Below are 15163 nucleotides of genomic sequence, written 5' to 3'. Positions count from 1 at the left end.
CCCTGCTCCCTGGCCCAAGGCCCCGGATCAGATGGGCCTGACTGTGTTGGTGGGATGCAGTGTAGATAGTCTGCACTGTGTCCATGACTCTGTGTGTGTGTGTGTGTGTGTGTGTGTGTATGTGTGTGTGTGTGTGTATGTGTATGTGCAAGGGGGGGGGTGTACAGGGGCCCTGTGTGTGTTGGGGGTAGGTAGCCGGGGTATTCCAGGTGTGGGTGCCTGTGCGCATGTGTGCAGTAGGAACCATGTGTATGCAGTGTGCACACATGTGTATCGCAGGGGTGCAGGAGACCTGACTGATTTTCTGTGGGGAATCTGCTCTGGAGGGAAAGGGGCCTGCGGGAAGTGGGGCCAGTGCCCCTTGTCCCATGAGCTCTGCAGGCAGCCAGGCACCCACCTGCTTTGGGGCTTCCGTGGGCACCCTCACCCAGTTTGTGTGCCCAGCTGCCCCGATCTCTGCCCTGCTTTCCCCACCTATTCCTTGCCCACTTCTTCATGCCACCCTAGCCCCCGCACACCACTAGCAACTCTCCCATCCCTACCCCATGTGCTAGGTCGCCTTTTCCTGATGACGGATGGTACCTGTCTCTAGGTACCAGGTTCCTGCCTGCCAGAGATGGGGCTTGTTGTTGTGGGGATGTGGCCTCTCCCCATGTGGACAACTCAGTGCCTGGCTGGCACAGGGGTGTGTAAGCTGGGCTTCCAGACACGGGCTCTGGCTGGAGAAGGACAACTCAGAGCAGCCCCTCCAGGGAGCTGACGGGGCCCTGTGGCCCATGGCAAGAGTCATGGAGAAGTGGGGCTGGAAGGGCCCTCTGGAGTGCAGCTCCCTGCCTGAGGCAGGATCAGCCCTGTCCAAACCACCCCAGGCAAACCCACCATCAAACCTCTTAGCACAACTACCATCAACCCTGACACAACACAAGACATCACACCCGAACCTGCCAAAGGGGGGGCAGGGGGATCACAGCAGCCAATGTCCTACTTCTATAAAAGTTTGTTAATATATGCTCAAGAGTGCTTCCAATACAGAGGAAGGCAAACCCCCTTCCTGCCCACGTCCGTACCAAACTGACTGGGGCAAGTCTGGCTCCAAATGTGACCCTGAGCAGATGGTCAGACCTAAGTCCCAGCAGAAGCACGGGCACAGCCCAGTCATCATCCCCAGCCTGGGCTGCAGCCAGCACCCGAGAAATGTTTAAACCCCCGACACATGTAGCAGAAAGAGGGTAGGGGGCAACCAGCAAAGCCCCGAAGCCTGGAAAATACCTGAAGTCAAACACAGCATCTCGAGGGGCTGGACCCGATGATCTTCCGAGGTCCCTTCCAGCCCTGATGTCTATGAAATCTATGAAATCTCTGCGCCTAGATCCCCCGAGCAGTGGCTGCCCGGCCTCTCCCTGAACACCTCCAGCCACGGAGAGGCCGTGGCTTCCCTAGGCGCCTGTTCCACTGCCTCCCTGCTCTCACAGTGAAGACGTTTTTCCTGGGATGCAGCTTACATCTGCTTTGCTGCAATGTCGAGCGCTTGGTCCGTGCCCTACGCTGTGCAGCAAGAGGGGAAAAGGGGGGCTCTCCCTCGGCTTTCTGGCAGATCAGGATTTGAAGCCTGCTGCCATGGGCCTGCACCCCCTGTGCCTGCTACCTGCAGGGCACCAAGCAGCCACCAGGGGGTGCTCCAACCTCACCTGTACCAATGATTTGGGGGGGGGGGCAGGAGCAGCTGGGATGGAGGCAGGTAACTCCAGGCTGGGAGATGCCAGCCCCAGAGGGAGCTGGGCAGTGCCTATCTCCTGAGATGGAAAGCCATGAGCATGCCAGCTCTCACACATGCCAGCCCGTGTGTGCCCTTGTGCCAGCTGGCGTGTGTGTGTGTGTGTGGTCAGCAAGGGGACGTGGAGCCCAGCTCGGGTTTCACCTGGCGTTTAATAAATACATCGTCTCCAATAATCCGTCTGTGTGGGGGGGACCCCAGCCCCCAGAACCATAAATTACACAGCCCCCAGACCGAGGATGGGGCAGAGGGGGCAGGGCAGGCCAGGGGGAGGGGGACTGTACACTATGTACAGGTTGGGCACGGGGCGCTGTGCTACCTGCCTCTGCCAGGGACTGCACAGCCCTGGCACATGGCCCTGGGCAGTGCCCAGCCCTTGGTGACCCCGACTGGGCTGCGGCTCTGCCCTCCCTGCATTCATGTTAAGTGCAGAGCTGTCCCTGGCCTCCTGTGCCCCAGATCAGCTACCGGCTCCTCTGCCAAGCTGGAGCAGCTGAGGTGACCCATACCATGGGGCAGAGTGAGGGCACAGCTGGGCTCCTCCGGCGCCACTGCCCAGGCCTGAAGGCAGAACCCAGCACATGTTGAGCTGGGCATGTCCGAGGGTCAGTCCAGCCGCGGGCCCCTGCCCCAGCCGGCAGGAGACAGCACCGTGGCTGGGGTCCAGACCTGTTCCCAGCAGCTGCCATGCTCTGGCCACTGGCTGCCCGGCTAGTGGCTCCAGGCCTCCAGGGCGTCATCGTGGGGCTTCTCGAGGACATCGGGGAGGGTGTCTGGGGCTGCGGGACAGAGCCGGGGTTAGGGTTGGCAGGAGCAGGGGGTATCTGGGCTGGGGGCACAGGGGATGCACCAATGTCAAGGCTGCCCTGGTGAACCCAGTTGGTGCCTGCATGGCACAGAGGCCCTGGCATCCCAGCAAGGCCATGGGCATGATGCTCTCCAGCGGACTCAGCTCCCTCCAGCCGCCGGGGGCACTCCAACCCCACCCGCCACTCATTGCGGCTGGGCACAATGGGGTGGGGGGATCTCCAAAGATGGCAGAGAAAGCTGGGCACAGCGCTCACTCACCCTGGCATCTGGTACAGCAGTGGTTCTCCTTCTTGGCACTGCCAGAGCAGGCGGAGGGTGGGCACTCCTGGCGCTGGCAGTGCGTCTCCCCTGCCTGTGGGGGATGAAGGAGGCAGGTTACAGGGGGTCCTGGCCAGGCGGGGGTGGCGGGAGGCTGCAGGGAGATGCCCCAGGGCAGGGGCTGGGGCTGCACAGAGCTCCTCTGGCAGGAGCCATGCCTGTCTCCACCTGGTTGCATCACAGCACTGCACTGCGCAGCCGGACACATGACCAGTGCCTGTGCCAGCCACCCCCCCAGTAGCATATCCCATGCCAGTCCTTGCTCAGACCAGTGCCAGCCCTGCCAGGGAGCATGTCCAGTGTGGGGCCATGCCCAGCACCTGTGCTGGTTGCGCCAGGAGTCACTCACCACACACCAACAGGTAATGCACTTCATTTCACCGAAGGGGGGCACAGTGGGGTGCCAGCTCTCGTTGTTCATGTACCAATGGCGCCCGAAGCGGCAGGCCCGCGGGCCGTCTGCCTGCATCATGTCCGACAGCTCGGGGGGGCTCTTCTCCGGGGCTGCCGGGGCACAGCAGGGGTTGGTGCTGGGCTGGGGAGGGGGTGGGCACTGGGCACACACCTCCACCTCCAGCATCCCCTGCAGGCTGCCCCAAGCAGCAGCCTTCCCTCCCCCGGGGCAGTCCCAGGCTGCCGGTGCTCGAGCAGGAGCAGAAGGGTACGGGGCACACGGGCCATTAACCCCAGCCTCCTGCCCCCACCAGCCTCTAGCCCATCAAGCCCCGGCTCTGAGCAGACCAGGAAGACCCATTCACCTGGGTGGGCACGGGACTCACCTGGGCACTGTTTGCAGCAGTCGGAGGGGCTCAGGCGGACGGGGTTGGTGCAGCTCAGGCGCGGGCACTGCACCTTCTCACAGTGCACCTCGCCGGTCGCCCCCTGTGGAGAGACCACGGGGTGGAGGAGGGCAGCCTTGGAGCCCTTTGCCACAGGGGGCACCAGCCCAGGCCCCCCAGCCCCGGGCTCCCCCTCCTGGGGCAATGCCTGGACCGTGGCCTCTTCCCACGGTACCTTGCAGGTGCAGACAGCACACTTGATGAGGCCAAAGGGGGGCACCACGGGGTGCCACTGGGTGCCAGCTCCCCGCCACGTCTTGTCGCCGTCGAAGTAGCAGCCTGGGGTGGGAAGCGGGTGGGGGGAATGTCAGGGCTCCGGCCCCGAGCCGGGTGAGCAACGCCCCAGTGCCGAGATGGGCACTGCAGCCGGAGCCCTGCCCCAGCCCCTGGCGCTGCCCCAGGACTCACCCTCGCTGCTGTCTCGCGCCTTCTCTACCTTCGGCGCATCCTGGCCAGGCTTCTTCTCTGTGCGGATGGGGGCACTGTGAGGACAAGCTGGGCACCGCCAACGCCCCAGCCACTGGCCCACCCCTGTGCCCCCCGCTGCCTTTCCAAGGATCTCCTCATGCGGGGAGACCACAGCCTTGCCTGGCCGAGGAGGAGGGCAGCGGGGCGTCTCCCAGGGGCCAAGCAAGGCTGCTGCTGCCCCCTCCCTGCCCTGGTACCTTCGCAGACAGGGCAGCACCGGTCATCGGGATGCACCTGGCGCGTGCAGTTGAGGGGTTGGCACAGGATGGGATCGCAGATCACCGTGCGCTTCTGTGGGCAGCAGAGAGGGGTGCAGCTGGCGTCAGACTCGGCACCCCCCAGTCCCGGGCTCCTGCTGCAGAAACCGAGGGGGAGCTCCCTCAGGGCAGCAGCCGTAGTAGGCTCTTGCCCTCCCAGAGGCAGGGGGCATGGCATGCCAGGAGCCCCAGCCCTGGAGAGAGGCCAAGGCCAGGGCAGCGGGCCTGAGACAGGATCCTCTGATAGGGGTTGGGGTAGAGATGCTCCCTGCCCTGCCCTGCCCTGCCCAGGCCCGCATGCCCCTGCCCCTTCCCGTCCGCCCCGGGCCCCGTCACCTGGCAGCTGCAGAGCGAACACTTGGGGTCGTAGGCGGGGGCCCAGCGGGAGCCGTGGGCCCGGAGCTGCCCCTCGAAGAAGCAGGAGTTGGGATCCTTCTTCAGCTGCTCCACGTCCCGTGGCCTGGAGGCCTCCGGCAGATTGTCCTCATCCCTGGGGGCCAGGCGCACGCCCCCCACCTCGCACTGGTTGGGAATGTGCACCTGTGGGGGCACGACACGGCACGGCATGGCGGGGGGGCACGTGTCTGGCAGGGCAGGCAAGGAACTCCCCAAGCCCTTGAGGCAGCGCAGGTGCGGGGCTTGGACATGGCTGGGGGCAGGAGAGGGACTGGGCCAGAGCTGGCAGTTAGCGCCTTTGTTTGCCCACACCCCATGGCAAACCCAGCAGGGCAGCCGCCCCCATCTCCCACTCCAGCCTGGCCCCCACTGGCTGCCCCGCGGTGGGGTGGGGTGGGGAGGGCACGGGTGGCACCTACCCGGCCCCGCAGCTCCCCGCGGGGGTGCAGCTTGGTGCTGACTTGCAGGAAGGCCGTGCCCTGTGCCAGGTGCCGCAGCAGCTCTGCGTCCAGGTCCTTCACCACGCCCTGGGCCTGGCATGGGGGGCACGTGTGAGAGGGACCAGTCCTCCCCACCAGAGCCCTGGAGCCACCACAAAACAGAGGAGACCTGGGCCCCTCCTCGCTCTTCTGCCTCATCTCCCAGCCATACTGCCCCTCGTCTCCCCCAGCCCTTCCCAGAGCCCCCTGCCCAGCCATGGGGCACCCCTCCAGCTCCCCATGCCCCCTCCATGGCTCCCCCGCACAGGACCCCCCAGGCCACTCCCTGCCCCTTGCCCACCTCTGTGCCATAGAAGCCCTTGAGCAGGCGCTTGGGCTCGCGGCTGCGTCCAGCCAGCTCGGCCACACCGTGCAGGTGGGCACTGACGGTGCCGTCGTCCGCCCGGCCCAGCCCAGCCACGGCGATCTCGTAATGCAGGTGGCAGTGCTCGTCGAGCCACAGCCAGGCATGGCCCCCGGCACCTGTGCGCACGGCTGGCGCCACGAACTGCCCCGCCAGGGGGGTGGGCAGCACTGCGGGAAAGAGGGTGCGGGGTCAGGTGCTGGGGGCACGGCACCAGCCCCCCACCTGGTGCAGGGCGAGGTGCACCCCCTATCCTGTGGCACAGGGCATGGGTACCTGCGTATCGGGCCAGGAGGCCGCTGTAGAGCAGGGAGCTGATCTGGCCCCGCAGCTCCCCCTCCTCGAAGTCCTTGGTGGCCACGTTGAGGAAGAGCTCGTTCTGCAGCAGCATGTGGGCGTCCCGGGCCGTCAGGTCCTGCCATGTCCCACTGGCCTGACCGCGGTGGGAGGGTGGAGACAAGGGCACAGTGAGAAGCCCCCCATGGATCGCTGTCCCCAGCTCCAGTTCTCATACCAGATGCCAGGGTAACAGCCTACTACTGCTGCCGGCTGCGGCTGGAGCTGCTGCCGTAGCTTGAGCGCTGTGGCCCCAGGTTCGCTCCCCTGCCGCGCAGATGGCCAGCCTCCCTGTATGGGCACAGACTGGCTGGCATTGCCCCTTGAGCTTGGACGGGCTGGGGAAGGGGCATGGGGAGCAGAAGAGGGGGGAGATAGGGGCTGTCGCAACCTGGGGAGAGGCCCAGAAGACAGGGCCCAGCATCGTGGGAGGGGGCAGATCGCTGCGGAGGGGGGTGGGCGTGACTTGGACACATGGGGCCTGCCTATGTGACACTGCTGCTCAGGTGGCAAAGGCTGCGCAACCTTGTTAGTGCCTCATGGGGCCGGAGCCACAGGGGACAGGGCTGTGCCCAGGACTGGGCGGACCCACCCCAAGGTCTCTATCCTGCCTCTGGGTGCAGCCAGGAGGGCAGGAGGAGCAGGACCAGCCGAGGGGAGCCAGCAGCCTGTGTCCCAGGGCAGCGGAGGGTCTCTGGCGGGACAGCGGCTGGCTCAGCATGTGTCTTTCTAGACATCATCCACAGCTGGCTGGGGGCTCGGACCAGCTGGGGGGAGTAGGGGTGTCAAGGAGGGTCCCTGCTGTGAGCTGGCCCCAGGAAGGGCAGAGGAGCCCTTGCTGCCTGGAGGGGTCTCCCTGGGAGAGTCCCAGCTGCTCCCCAAAGCGGGTTGGATCCATCCAGATACCAAAGCCAGTGGCAGACTGAGCCTGTATGGCCCTGGCCCCGCCGGGCAGGCCACGGGTCACCCTGTGGGCTCACCAGCCCATCCTGGTAGCTGGGCGTCATGTCGAACAGGATGTTGCGCCTGCTTTTCCTCCGCGGCTTAGTCTCCAGCGTGATGCTGACGACCTCGCTGCCTGTCCCCGCCACCTGGACCTGTGGGGGGAGAGGTTGGGCCCCAGAGATGGTCTCCATGGGGCTGGTGCCTTTGGCAATACTCCACAGCTCGAGGCAACAGCCCCTTGGGGGTCTGGGGAGCCCCTGGCAGCCTCTTGCTGCAGGCGTTTGGCTTAGGGTGCAGGCTCCCCATCACAGCACTGCCTAGGGGGGCACTGGCTGCCATAAAACACAGAAGCCCACTGCTCCAACCACTAGCCCACACTCCCTTCCTGCCCTGGCCCTGTGAGACAGCCACACTGGGGACCCCAACCAGAGGATCCAGCGCTGAAGCTGAAGGGGGTCACTGGTCCGGCCCACCCAGTGGCTGGAGGTCAGCCCTGTAGAATGAGGGTGGAGAAGACATGTCCAACTGCACACGCATGGTACATGGGTGTACCCCCCCGTCCTCGCCTACCTGGTACTCCAGCGTCCCGTTCTCGTGCAGCGCCAGCTTGGCAGAGCCCACAGCTCCTGTCTTGGTTGGCACCAGGGCATCAGCCCCACACAGCACACTTTGGATGGCTGCGAGAAGAGGCACAGGGGCATGGGGCACTCAGGGCATGGCACAGATCCGCCCCCCTGGAGTACCCACCCCCCGACCCATGGCAGCTGCACACTGATGCCTGGAGGGAACCAGCCAGGGCACCCAGCCACGTGCCACCCATCCCATGCCACAGGGTGGGTGGGACTGGCAGCAGCAGATGACTCCACCCCCTCCACCTCCTCTGTGGAAGCCACGCCCCTCCATGGAAGCCCTGCCCCCTCCCCAGGAGCTCCACCCTCTCCATGGAAGCCCTGCCCTCTGACCCCAAGGGTGCAGGGGGTTCTCCCTGCCAGCCCCCGGCACTCACTGTCGCAGCTCCTCCTGGGTGCGATGGTGCCGGCGAGCTGGCGCGGGGGCCGGCCCTCGCTCTGCACTGCCATCACTAGCTGCCCCTGCCCCAGCCACTGCATCTCGCGGGCCGACAGGTCGCTCAACACCTCTGCAAAGTCGGGGGCCTGCGTGGACAGCAAGGGAGGGGGGCGGCAGTGCTCAGCCGAGGCAGGAGATGCCCTTGGGGGGCAGAGGGGGAGGGGAAGGGAGTGGGGGGTGCTTACCTCCGCCGTGATGTTGGTCCACACCTCGCGCACCACCCGGCCCTGGTGCTGGATCTGGAGCCGCAGGGGAACCCACGGGAGCTCTGGGTGGAGAGGGGCAACCCATGTGGTACCCCACCATGCCCCTGCCAACCCCCACCCCACTGACCTCCCCTCACACCCAGTCCCAGCACATGCCCCCACCCCGCTGCCGTGACCCCCCAGGCCACCACACACCTTCTCATCCAACCTCTTCCCCCATACACCCCAATCCCCCACCAAGCAGCCATGCCTCACAGCGCCCCCCACCTCCCAGGTGCTTGCACCCAGCTACTGACCCCACAACGTGGCCACTTCCCATGGGCCCTGTGCCCCACAGACACATCCATCCCCATAGACAGTCATAGAGAAGCTGGGCTGGAAAGGACCAGAGCTCATCCAGTCCAACGCCCTGCCTGAGGCAGGATCAGCTCTGTCCAAACCACCCCAGACAAATCCATCATCCAACCTCTTATTAAAACTACCATCAACCTGGACACAAGACAACACAGCCCCCTGGCCCGACCCTGCTCCTCACCTTGGGCGCCCGGCTCCAGCAGCCCCTTGGCCATGAGGAGGAAGTGGAGGTTGTTCTCTGTGTCACTCAGGGTCAGCATGGCGATGCCACCCACACCCAGGTGCGTCGGGTCCACTGAGGTCAGGACGGCGCTGAAGGTCTCTGGGACACAAAGGTCACACGGGTCACTCCAGGCAGGCAGAGGCAGGAAGGGAGGTGGGTCAGGAGGAAGGCACCTGGCGTGGCCTGGCTGGACAGGTGCACAGGGCCCCTGGCAACGGGACGCTCCCCACGGGGTGGAGACTATTTCCGGGGCCTGGCAGGGGAGGAGAGGCCTCACCGGCAAAGAGGGCCCGGTGCTTGAAGATCTGGCCCCGGATCTCGCCGGACGGCTGTGCCTTGGTGACCAGGGAGACGCGGAGCTGCTCGGCCCGCAGCAGCCGGAGGGAGGGTTTGTGCAGGTTCCACCACACGCCGCAGATCTGCGGGGAGCGGGAGGTGCTCAGGGGGTGCCCCGGCCCCAGCCCAGCCCCAGCCCCAGCAGCACCCCGGCCCTCTCACCATGGTGTCCCGCGGATCCACATTCCTCTGCACGGGGTGCTCGAACAGGACGCTGCCATCGGGCTCCGTGAAGCGGACGCGGCTTGGCCGGCCCAGCCTGTGGAGAGGACCCGGCGCCAGACCCGGCTGAGCTGTGGGGCTGCCTGGAGCTCTGGGACCTCCCAAGTGGTCCGAAACCAGCCCCCACAGGGCCAAGGGTCCTGGCCAGCCCCTGCCCTAAGCGGGGGCTCCTGATGCACTCCCTGGCTGGAGGGGGCATGGGGAGCTGGGCAGTGCCCCGCTGGCCCTGCGGGGCTCCAGGTGCAGCTGGATGGGAGCCAGGCCGCAGAGCTGCCTCCACGTGCCATCGAGACTTTGGGCGGCTGCGCCAGGCCCTCCGAAGGAGGGAGGGGGGGATGACTGCATCTCCTGGGCTGGGTCCAACGAGGCCGGGCCATGGGAGGACACCATCCCCTGGGCAGGGGGGGTAAGTTTGGGTTGGGGCGCCGGGGGGTAAGTTTGGGGTGAGGGGCGCCGGGGCTTCTCCTGGCTGGCTCGCTGGCAGCCAGAGTCTCTGCGTCATCCCCCGCGGGGCCAGGGGCAGGCTGCGAGCGCCAGACGTGCACCGGCACTCCGGCGTCTGGCAGGGTGGGAGCCGGACGGGCCTGGCGGGTGACGAGGTGTGCGCACAGGCGCCGTCATGAGTGCATGCGTGCTGGGGATGGGGGTAGCATGGCCAGTGGGGCAAAGTGGAAGTCTGTGGAGCAGATTTTTGGGCAGCTTCCCCAAGAGCTTTGCTGGGCCCCCCCCAGGGACAGGGAAGGGGCTGGGAGCTCCCTGCCCCACCTCACAAGCCCCCTGGTCCTGGCCTGGGGCCTGGCTCCCTGCTCCAAATCCCCCTTAGCACCTGGGGATGTGCACCTACCATCACTGCCAGGCTTATCTAACAGATCCTATAAGGGGCCGGGGCAGGTGCCTCATCTGCACAATGCCCCTAAGGTCAGGAGGCATCAGCCCTCCACCCCTGGCACTACCTCTGGCACTGGGGGGGGCGGGGTCTGGCCCAGAAGCAGCCCCAGGATGTCGCCCCTGGGTAGGAGGCACCTCGATGCAATGGCTGGGCCCTTGGCCGTGTGTGCAGAGCCCCAAACCCGGCCAGGGATAATAAGCATTTGAGCTCCTCTGGCTACACGGCTCGGCCTGGAATTAGTCACCACTTTACTATGCAAAGCCTGGAAAGGAGGAGGAGGGCTGCAGTGCTGGGAAACAGGGCCCAGCCTCCCCAGTGTCCAGATGTGGGGATCCCCAGGCCGCCAGGGTGATGGGAAGGGGAGGGGGGTGACAGGCTGCTGCTCCCCAAGCCTGCCTGAGCCGGGGTCCCCACTAGCAGCAGCTGGGGGCATGGGGAGGCTGGGAGGGGGCTGGGCCCGCGACCATGTGTGCTTGGATCCTGTTTATTGGCTGCCATCCCATTCCCTTGAATTTGTTTTTAATAAAAACCTTGAGGAAAGGAATGTTCCTGCTTGGGACGGAGCCGCGCGAGCCCCGGGAGGATGGTCTGGGGCAGCCCAGCTGTTCCACACGCCCGGCCAGCTGCCCCACAGCCATAGCCAGCCAGCAAAGGGTTAAAATACCCCCTCCCTGTACCCGCGTGGCCACGGCCCTTTGCAGGGTCAGGATTTGCTTGCACCTCTGCCCCAGAATCTGGGGTGCCAGGGGAGCCCCCCGTGATGCCCTGGTGGGGGGAAGGCCTCAGGGGTGGGGGCACTCACCGCTCATAGCTGATGGAGAAAAGCAGGTAGGAGCGCACGAGGGTGAAGCTGGCTTTGGCCACGGCACCGGATGCAGGCTGTGAGGCGCTGGTGAGCAGGGCCACAAACTCTGTGGCGGGGGGGACAAGGTCAGTGCATGAGGGGCACTGGCGGGCATGGGGGTCTGGGCACCTGAAGAATGCCACCCCCCTCAGGTGGCATCAGAGCAGGCTGCGTGCCAGGGCCGGGAGCTCCTAGCCTCAGCTTTGCAAGTAATAGGCCAGCCCCTGTTTCAGCACCTGCTGCTGCCCCTGCCTCAGCCCCATCCTGATCCCAGCTGCCTTCGGCCCACGGGCACCCCGGTCAGGCCAGAGCTACCTGCCCGGCTGTCGTCCCGTGCCAGGTCCTCGGTGCTGAGGTAGGAGCGGTCATTGTGCAAGCCGTCCTCCTTGTCCTGGGAGGTCTCGAAGCTGCCCGGGGGCGGCTCGCGGCTCTTCTCAGCTGGGGGGAGAGAAGACATCCTGGGTCAGGGACTGGTGCCCCTAGCGCAAAGGCGGGGAAACTGAGGCACAAGGAAAGGCAGGGCTGTGTCGGACTTGCCCTGCCAGGCCTGGGCAGGCTCAGGAGGGGAATGCATGCCTCTCCGGCCTTCCTGCCTATAAGCCACCCTATAACGTCCAGGGTGGGGGGCAGGTGGGCACGGGGGCCAGGGGCAAGCTGCTGCCCTGTGCATTCCTGCCACCCTCTCTCAGGGCAGGGACCCTGCCACCCCTGGCTGTGACCCCCTGGGTGGTTTCCAAGGGGGGGCCTTCAGGTGCCTGCAGTCACGCCCTGCCTCAACTCCCGGCCCGTGCTGGCGGGCTGGCCCGTCACGTGTCCTCGGTCACCGCTTCCCGTTGCCGTGAGACCCAAACAAACAGGGAAATTCCCTCCACCCCGAGGACTGAGGACACCTCAGCCCACGCCACAGCCACAGCCACCGCCACCGCTCCCTGCCAGGGCCTGTGCCTGGTATCCCCTGCTAGCCAGGGCCTTACCCTTGGGGCAGGACTTGCAGCAGTGGCCTGGCAGCAGGACAGCCTCGCTGCAGGGCGGGGGGGGGCAGTTGTGCTTAATGTTCTTGCAGCTGACTTTGCCCGTGGCCTTCCCCCGGCGGCTCCGCTGCTGCAGGGGGAGAGCGGAGTGTGCACGGGGGCTGTGGGGGCAGCATGCAGGGAGCCTGCCTGCTGCTGGGGAGGCAGGGTGTGTGCATGCATGGGTGCATGTATGTGTGTGCATGTGTGTGTGTGCATGGATACATGTGTGCATGCGCACACACAGCCGTGCATATGCACATGTGCCTCTGCAGGTGTGCAGGTATGTGCATGAGTGTATGTGTGGGTGCGGGTACATGTATGTGTGCACACATGTGTGCATGTGCCTGTGTAAATGGCAGGGCACCTTGCTGCTCCAGGGGAACTCAGCAGCATGGACCCAAGGGGCAGCCTCTCCCCGCCTCTCCAGGGTGAAGAGGGCCTGATAGGGGAGCTGCCTGCTGCAGCCTGGGGGGCTGGGGCAGGTGAAATGCAGTGGGGCTGCATGTCCTCCATGAGCTGGGGCTGGGATGGTTTGGGGCTGGGCTTGGCCAGGGCTGGGCTGGGTCCCCGGGCGGTGATGCAGGGGGGTGGGCTGGGGCTGGGTCTCAGTGTGGTGATGCCCTGGTGTGGTGATGCAGGGAGGTGGGCTGGGACTGTGCTGGGGCTGGGTCTCCGTGTGGTGATGCAGGGGGGCGGGCTGGGTCTCCGTGCGGTGATGCAGGGGGGCGGGCTGGGTCTCCGTGCGGTGATGCCCCGGTGCAGTGATGCAGGGGGCAGGCTGGGGCTGGGCTGGGGCTGGGTCTCCGTGCGGTGATGCAGGGGCTGGGCTGGGGCTGGGTCCCGGTGCGGTGATGCCCCGGTGCGGTGATGCAGGGGCTGGGTCCCGGTGTGGTGATGCCCTGGTGCGGTGATGCAGGGGCTGGGCTGGGGCTGGGTCCCGGTGCGGTGATGCCCCGGTGCGCTGATGCAGGGGCTGGGCTGGGGCTGGGGCTGGGTCCCAGTGCGGTGATGCCCCGGTGCGGTGATGCCCCGGTGCGGTGATGCAGGGGCTGGGCTGGGGCTGGGTCCCGGTGCGCTGATGCCCCGGTGCGGTGATGCCCCGGTGCGGTGATGCAGGGGCTGGGCTGGGGCTGGGTCCCGGTGTGCTGATGCCCCGGTGCGCTGATGCAGGGGCTGGGCTGGGGCTGGGTCCCGGTGCGGTGATGCCCCGGTGCGGTGATGCCCCGGTGCGGTGATGCAGGGGCTGGGCTGGGGCTGGGGCTGGGTCCCGGTGCGGTGATGCCCCGGTGCGGTGATGCAGGGGCTGGGCTGGGGCTGGGTCCCGGTGCGGTGATGCCCCGGTGCGGTGATGCCCCGGTGCGGTGATGCAGGGGCTGGGCTGGGGCTGGGGCTGGGTCCCGGTGCGGTGATGCCCCGGTGCGGTGATGCCCCGGTGCGGTGATGCAGGGGCTGGGCTGGGGCTGGGTCCCGGTGCGGTGATGCCCCAGTGCGCTGATGCCCCGGTGCGCTGATGCAGGGGCGGGCTGGGGCTGGGGCTGGGGCTGCTCCCTCGGCCCCCCGGGCCCGGGGCGGGAGGGGGCTGCGCCTGGCTCCGCAGGGCGCGGGGGACCGAGCCCCCCGGCGCCGGCACGTACCGGCTGGCAGGAGCAGAGCACGCAGGGCATGACGCCGAAGGGCTCGCCCAGGTCCGGGTGCCACGACTCGTCCAGCGCGTAGAAGCGGCCGCCGAAGGAGCAGCCTGCGGGAGCGCAGCCTGAGCGCGGGGCGCGGGCGCGGCACCCCCGCCTGCCCCGCTCCCGCGCCGCCCGCCCGCGCCCGGCCGGGGTGCGGCCCCTACCTGCCGCCGCGCGGGCGGGCAGCGGCTCCGCGTCGGGCTGGATGGGCAGCGCGGGCTTGGGGCGCGCGGCGCGGCCGGGGCCCGGGCCCAGGGCGAGGGGCAGGAGCGCGCCCAGCGCCAGCAGCGCCGCGGCGGGCATGGCCGGGCCGGCGGGCCGAGGCGAGGCGAGGCGAGGCGGGGCGGGCCGGGCCGAGCCGAGCCGAGGCGGGAGCTGCGCCGGCCCCGGCCCCGCCGGCTTTTATAGGCGGCGGCGGCGGCAGCGCAGAGCCCAGGATCGTCAGCAAACAAAGGCTCCGCGAATGAGGCTGCGGCCGGGCCGGGCCGGGCGCGGGGCCCAGCGGGGGAGCGGAGCGGGACCGGCCCCCGCCCGCACAGCGCCGCCGCCGCCCCGCGGCCCCGACGGCGGCGAAGCGCAGCCCGCGGCGGAGCTGTGCCCGGCGGCCCGCGTCTCGCGCCCGGCGCGGCGGCCCCGCACTAGCCCGAAGCCGGCACCCGGGCGGCTGCGGGCCCCCGCGGCCGTGCCAGGCCCCCCGCCGGCCCCCCAGGGGCTCTCCGGGGCGCGGGCGCGGGCGGCGGGGCTCGGAGCAGCCTCGCCAGCGCCCCGCGGAGCCGGCCCGCCGCAGCCGCCGGGCAGCCGACGCTGGCGCGGACGGGCGGCGGGCGCGGGGCCGGGCAGCAGGGGCCAGGCTCGGGCAGAGCCCGCCGGGCCGGGGGCAGGCCGTCTCTGCTGGGCCCGGAGAGGGGGCCCGCCGGCTCCAAGCCGAGGGCTGGGCCGGGGGCTTCACCACGGACTCTGCCTCCCCGCTCACTCACCGCCCTCCTCTGCGCTCATCCATACAGGCCTTGCACCGCCTTGACCCCCGCGCCCTGTGACCCCGTGCCCATCCTGGCCTCCCCTTGGAGGGCGCAGCTCTGGCCCGGGGCTGCTTCGGCCAGGCGGGGGGCTGTGGCATGGGAGGGCCCCTGGGTCCCATCCGCTGTCGTGAGCCAGCTCCCAGCACAGCTCCTTCACCCCCGGGGACGTGGCCACGCATAGCCCCGTCACGGCAGGAGACCCACGGCACGGCTGCTGCAGGCAGCTCACCTGGCTTCACCCCAGGGCAACGGCCCTGTGCTCAGGGGCAGCCGCACGGCCAGCAGGCCTCGGCGCCGTTGCAGCACCTGACCACGACACGACGGAGACCT

General features: G+C 67.8%; 1 protein-coding gene across 1 annotated transcript; it reads right to left on the bottom strand.

Moving 5' to 3' along the window:
* Nucleotides 1-1747: 1747 nt before the first annotated feature.
* CHRD (chordin) lies at nt 1748-14257 on the bottom strand. Its single transcript, XM_090054260.1, has 23 exons — nt 13979-14257; nt 13776-13879; nt 12103-12229; nt 11444-11566; nt 11087-11195; nt 9336-9432; nt 9115-9256; nt 8796-8936; nt 8240-8322; nt 7993-8140; nt 7557-7663; nt 7022-7138; nt 5982-6138; nt 5643-5875; nt 5282-5395; nt 4803-5006; nt 4407-4500; nt 4150-4206; nt 3917-4020; nt 3682-3784; nt 3252-3406; nt 2843-2936; nt 1748-2553 (listed from the first exon to the last, which is right to left on the bottom strand). Exons 1-23 carry the CDS (start codon nt 14115-14117, stop codon nt 2486-2488), a joined length of 2820 nt encoding a protein of 939 aa, XP_089910386.1. The 5' UTR covers nt 14118-14257; the 3' UTR covers nt 1748-2485.
* Nucleotides 14258-15163: the final 906 nt, after the last annotated feature.

The sequence above is a fragment of the Crocodylus siamensis genome, chromosome 6 (genome assembly GCF_052110815.1).
Source record: "Crocodylus siamensis isolate JL-2025a chromosome 6, ASM5211081v1, whole genome shotgun sequence".
NCBI classification, from domain to species: Eukaryota; Metazoa; Chordata; order Crocodylia; family Crocodylidae; genus Crocodylus; species Crocodylus siamensis.
Note: the sequence above shows the minus strand (reverse complement) of the source record. Positions and strands in the feature narration are given on the sequence as shown.

What these genes read in the sequence shown, in the direction of transcription:
- CHRD (XM_090054260.1), bottom strand. Translation starts at nt 14,117, where the DNA reads ATGCCCGCCGCGGCGCTGCTGGCGCTGGGCGCGCTCCTGCCCCTCGCC. An exon ending in TGCTCTGCTCCTGCCAGCCG is followed by an intron (nt 12,230 to 13,775) that starts GTACGTGCCGGC and finishes CTCCCCCTGCAG; the next exon opens with CAGCGGAGCCGCCGGGGGAA. An exon ending in GCATTACCTGTTGGTGTGTG is followed by an intron (nt 2,937 to 3,251) that starts GTGAGTGACTCC and finishes CATCCCCCACAG; the next exon opens with GCAGGGGAGACGCACTGCCA.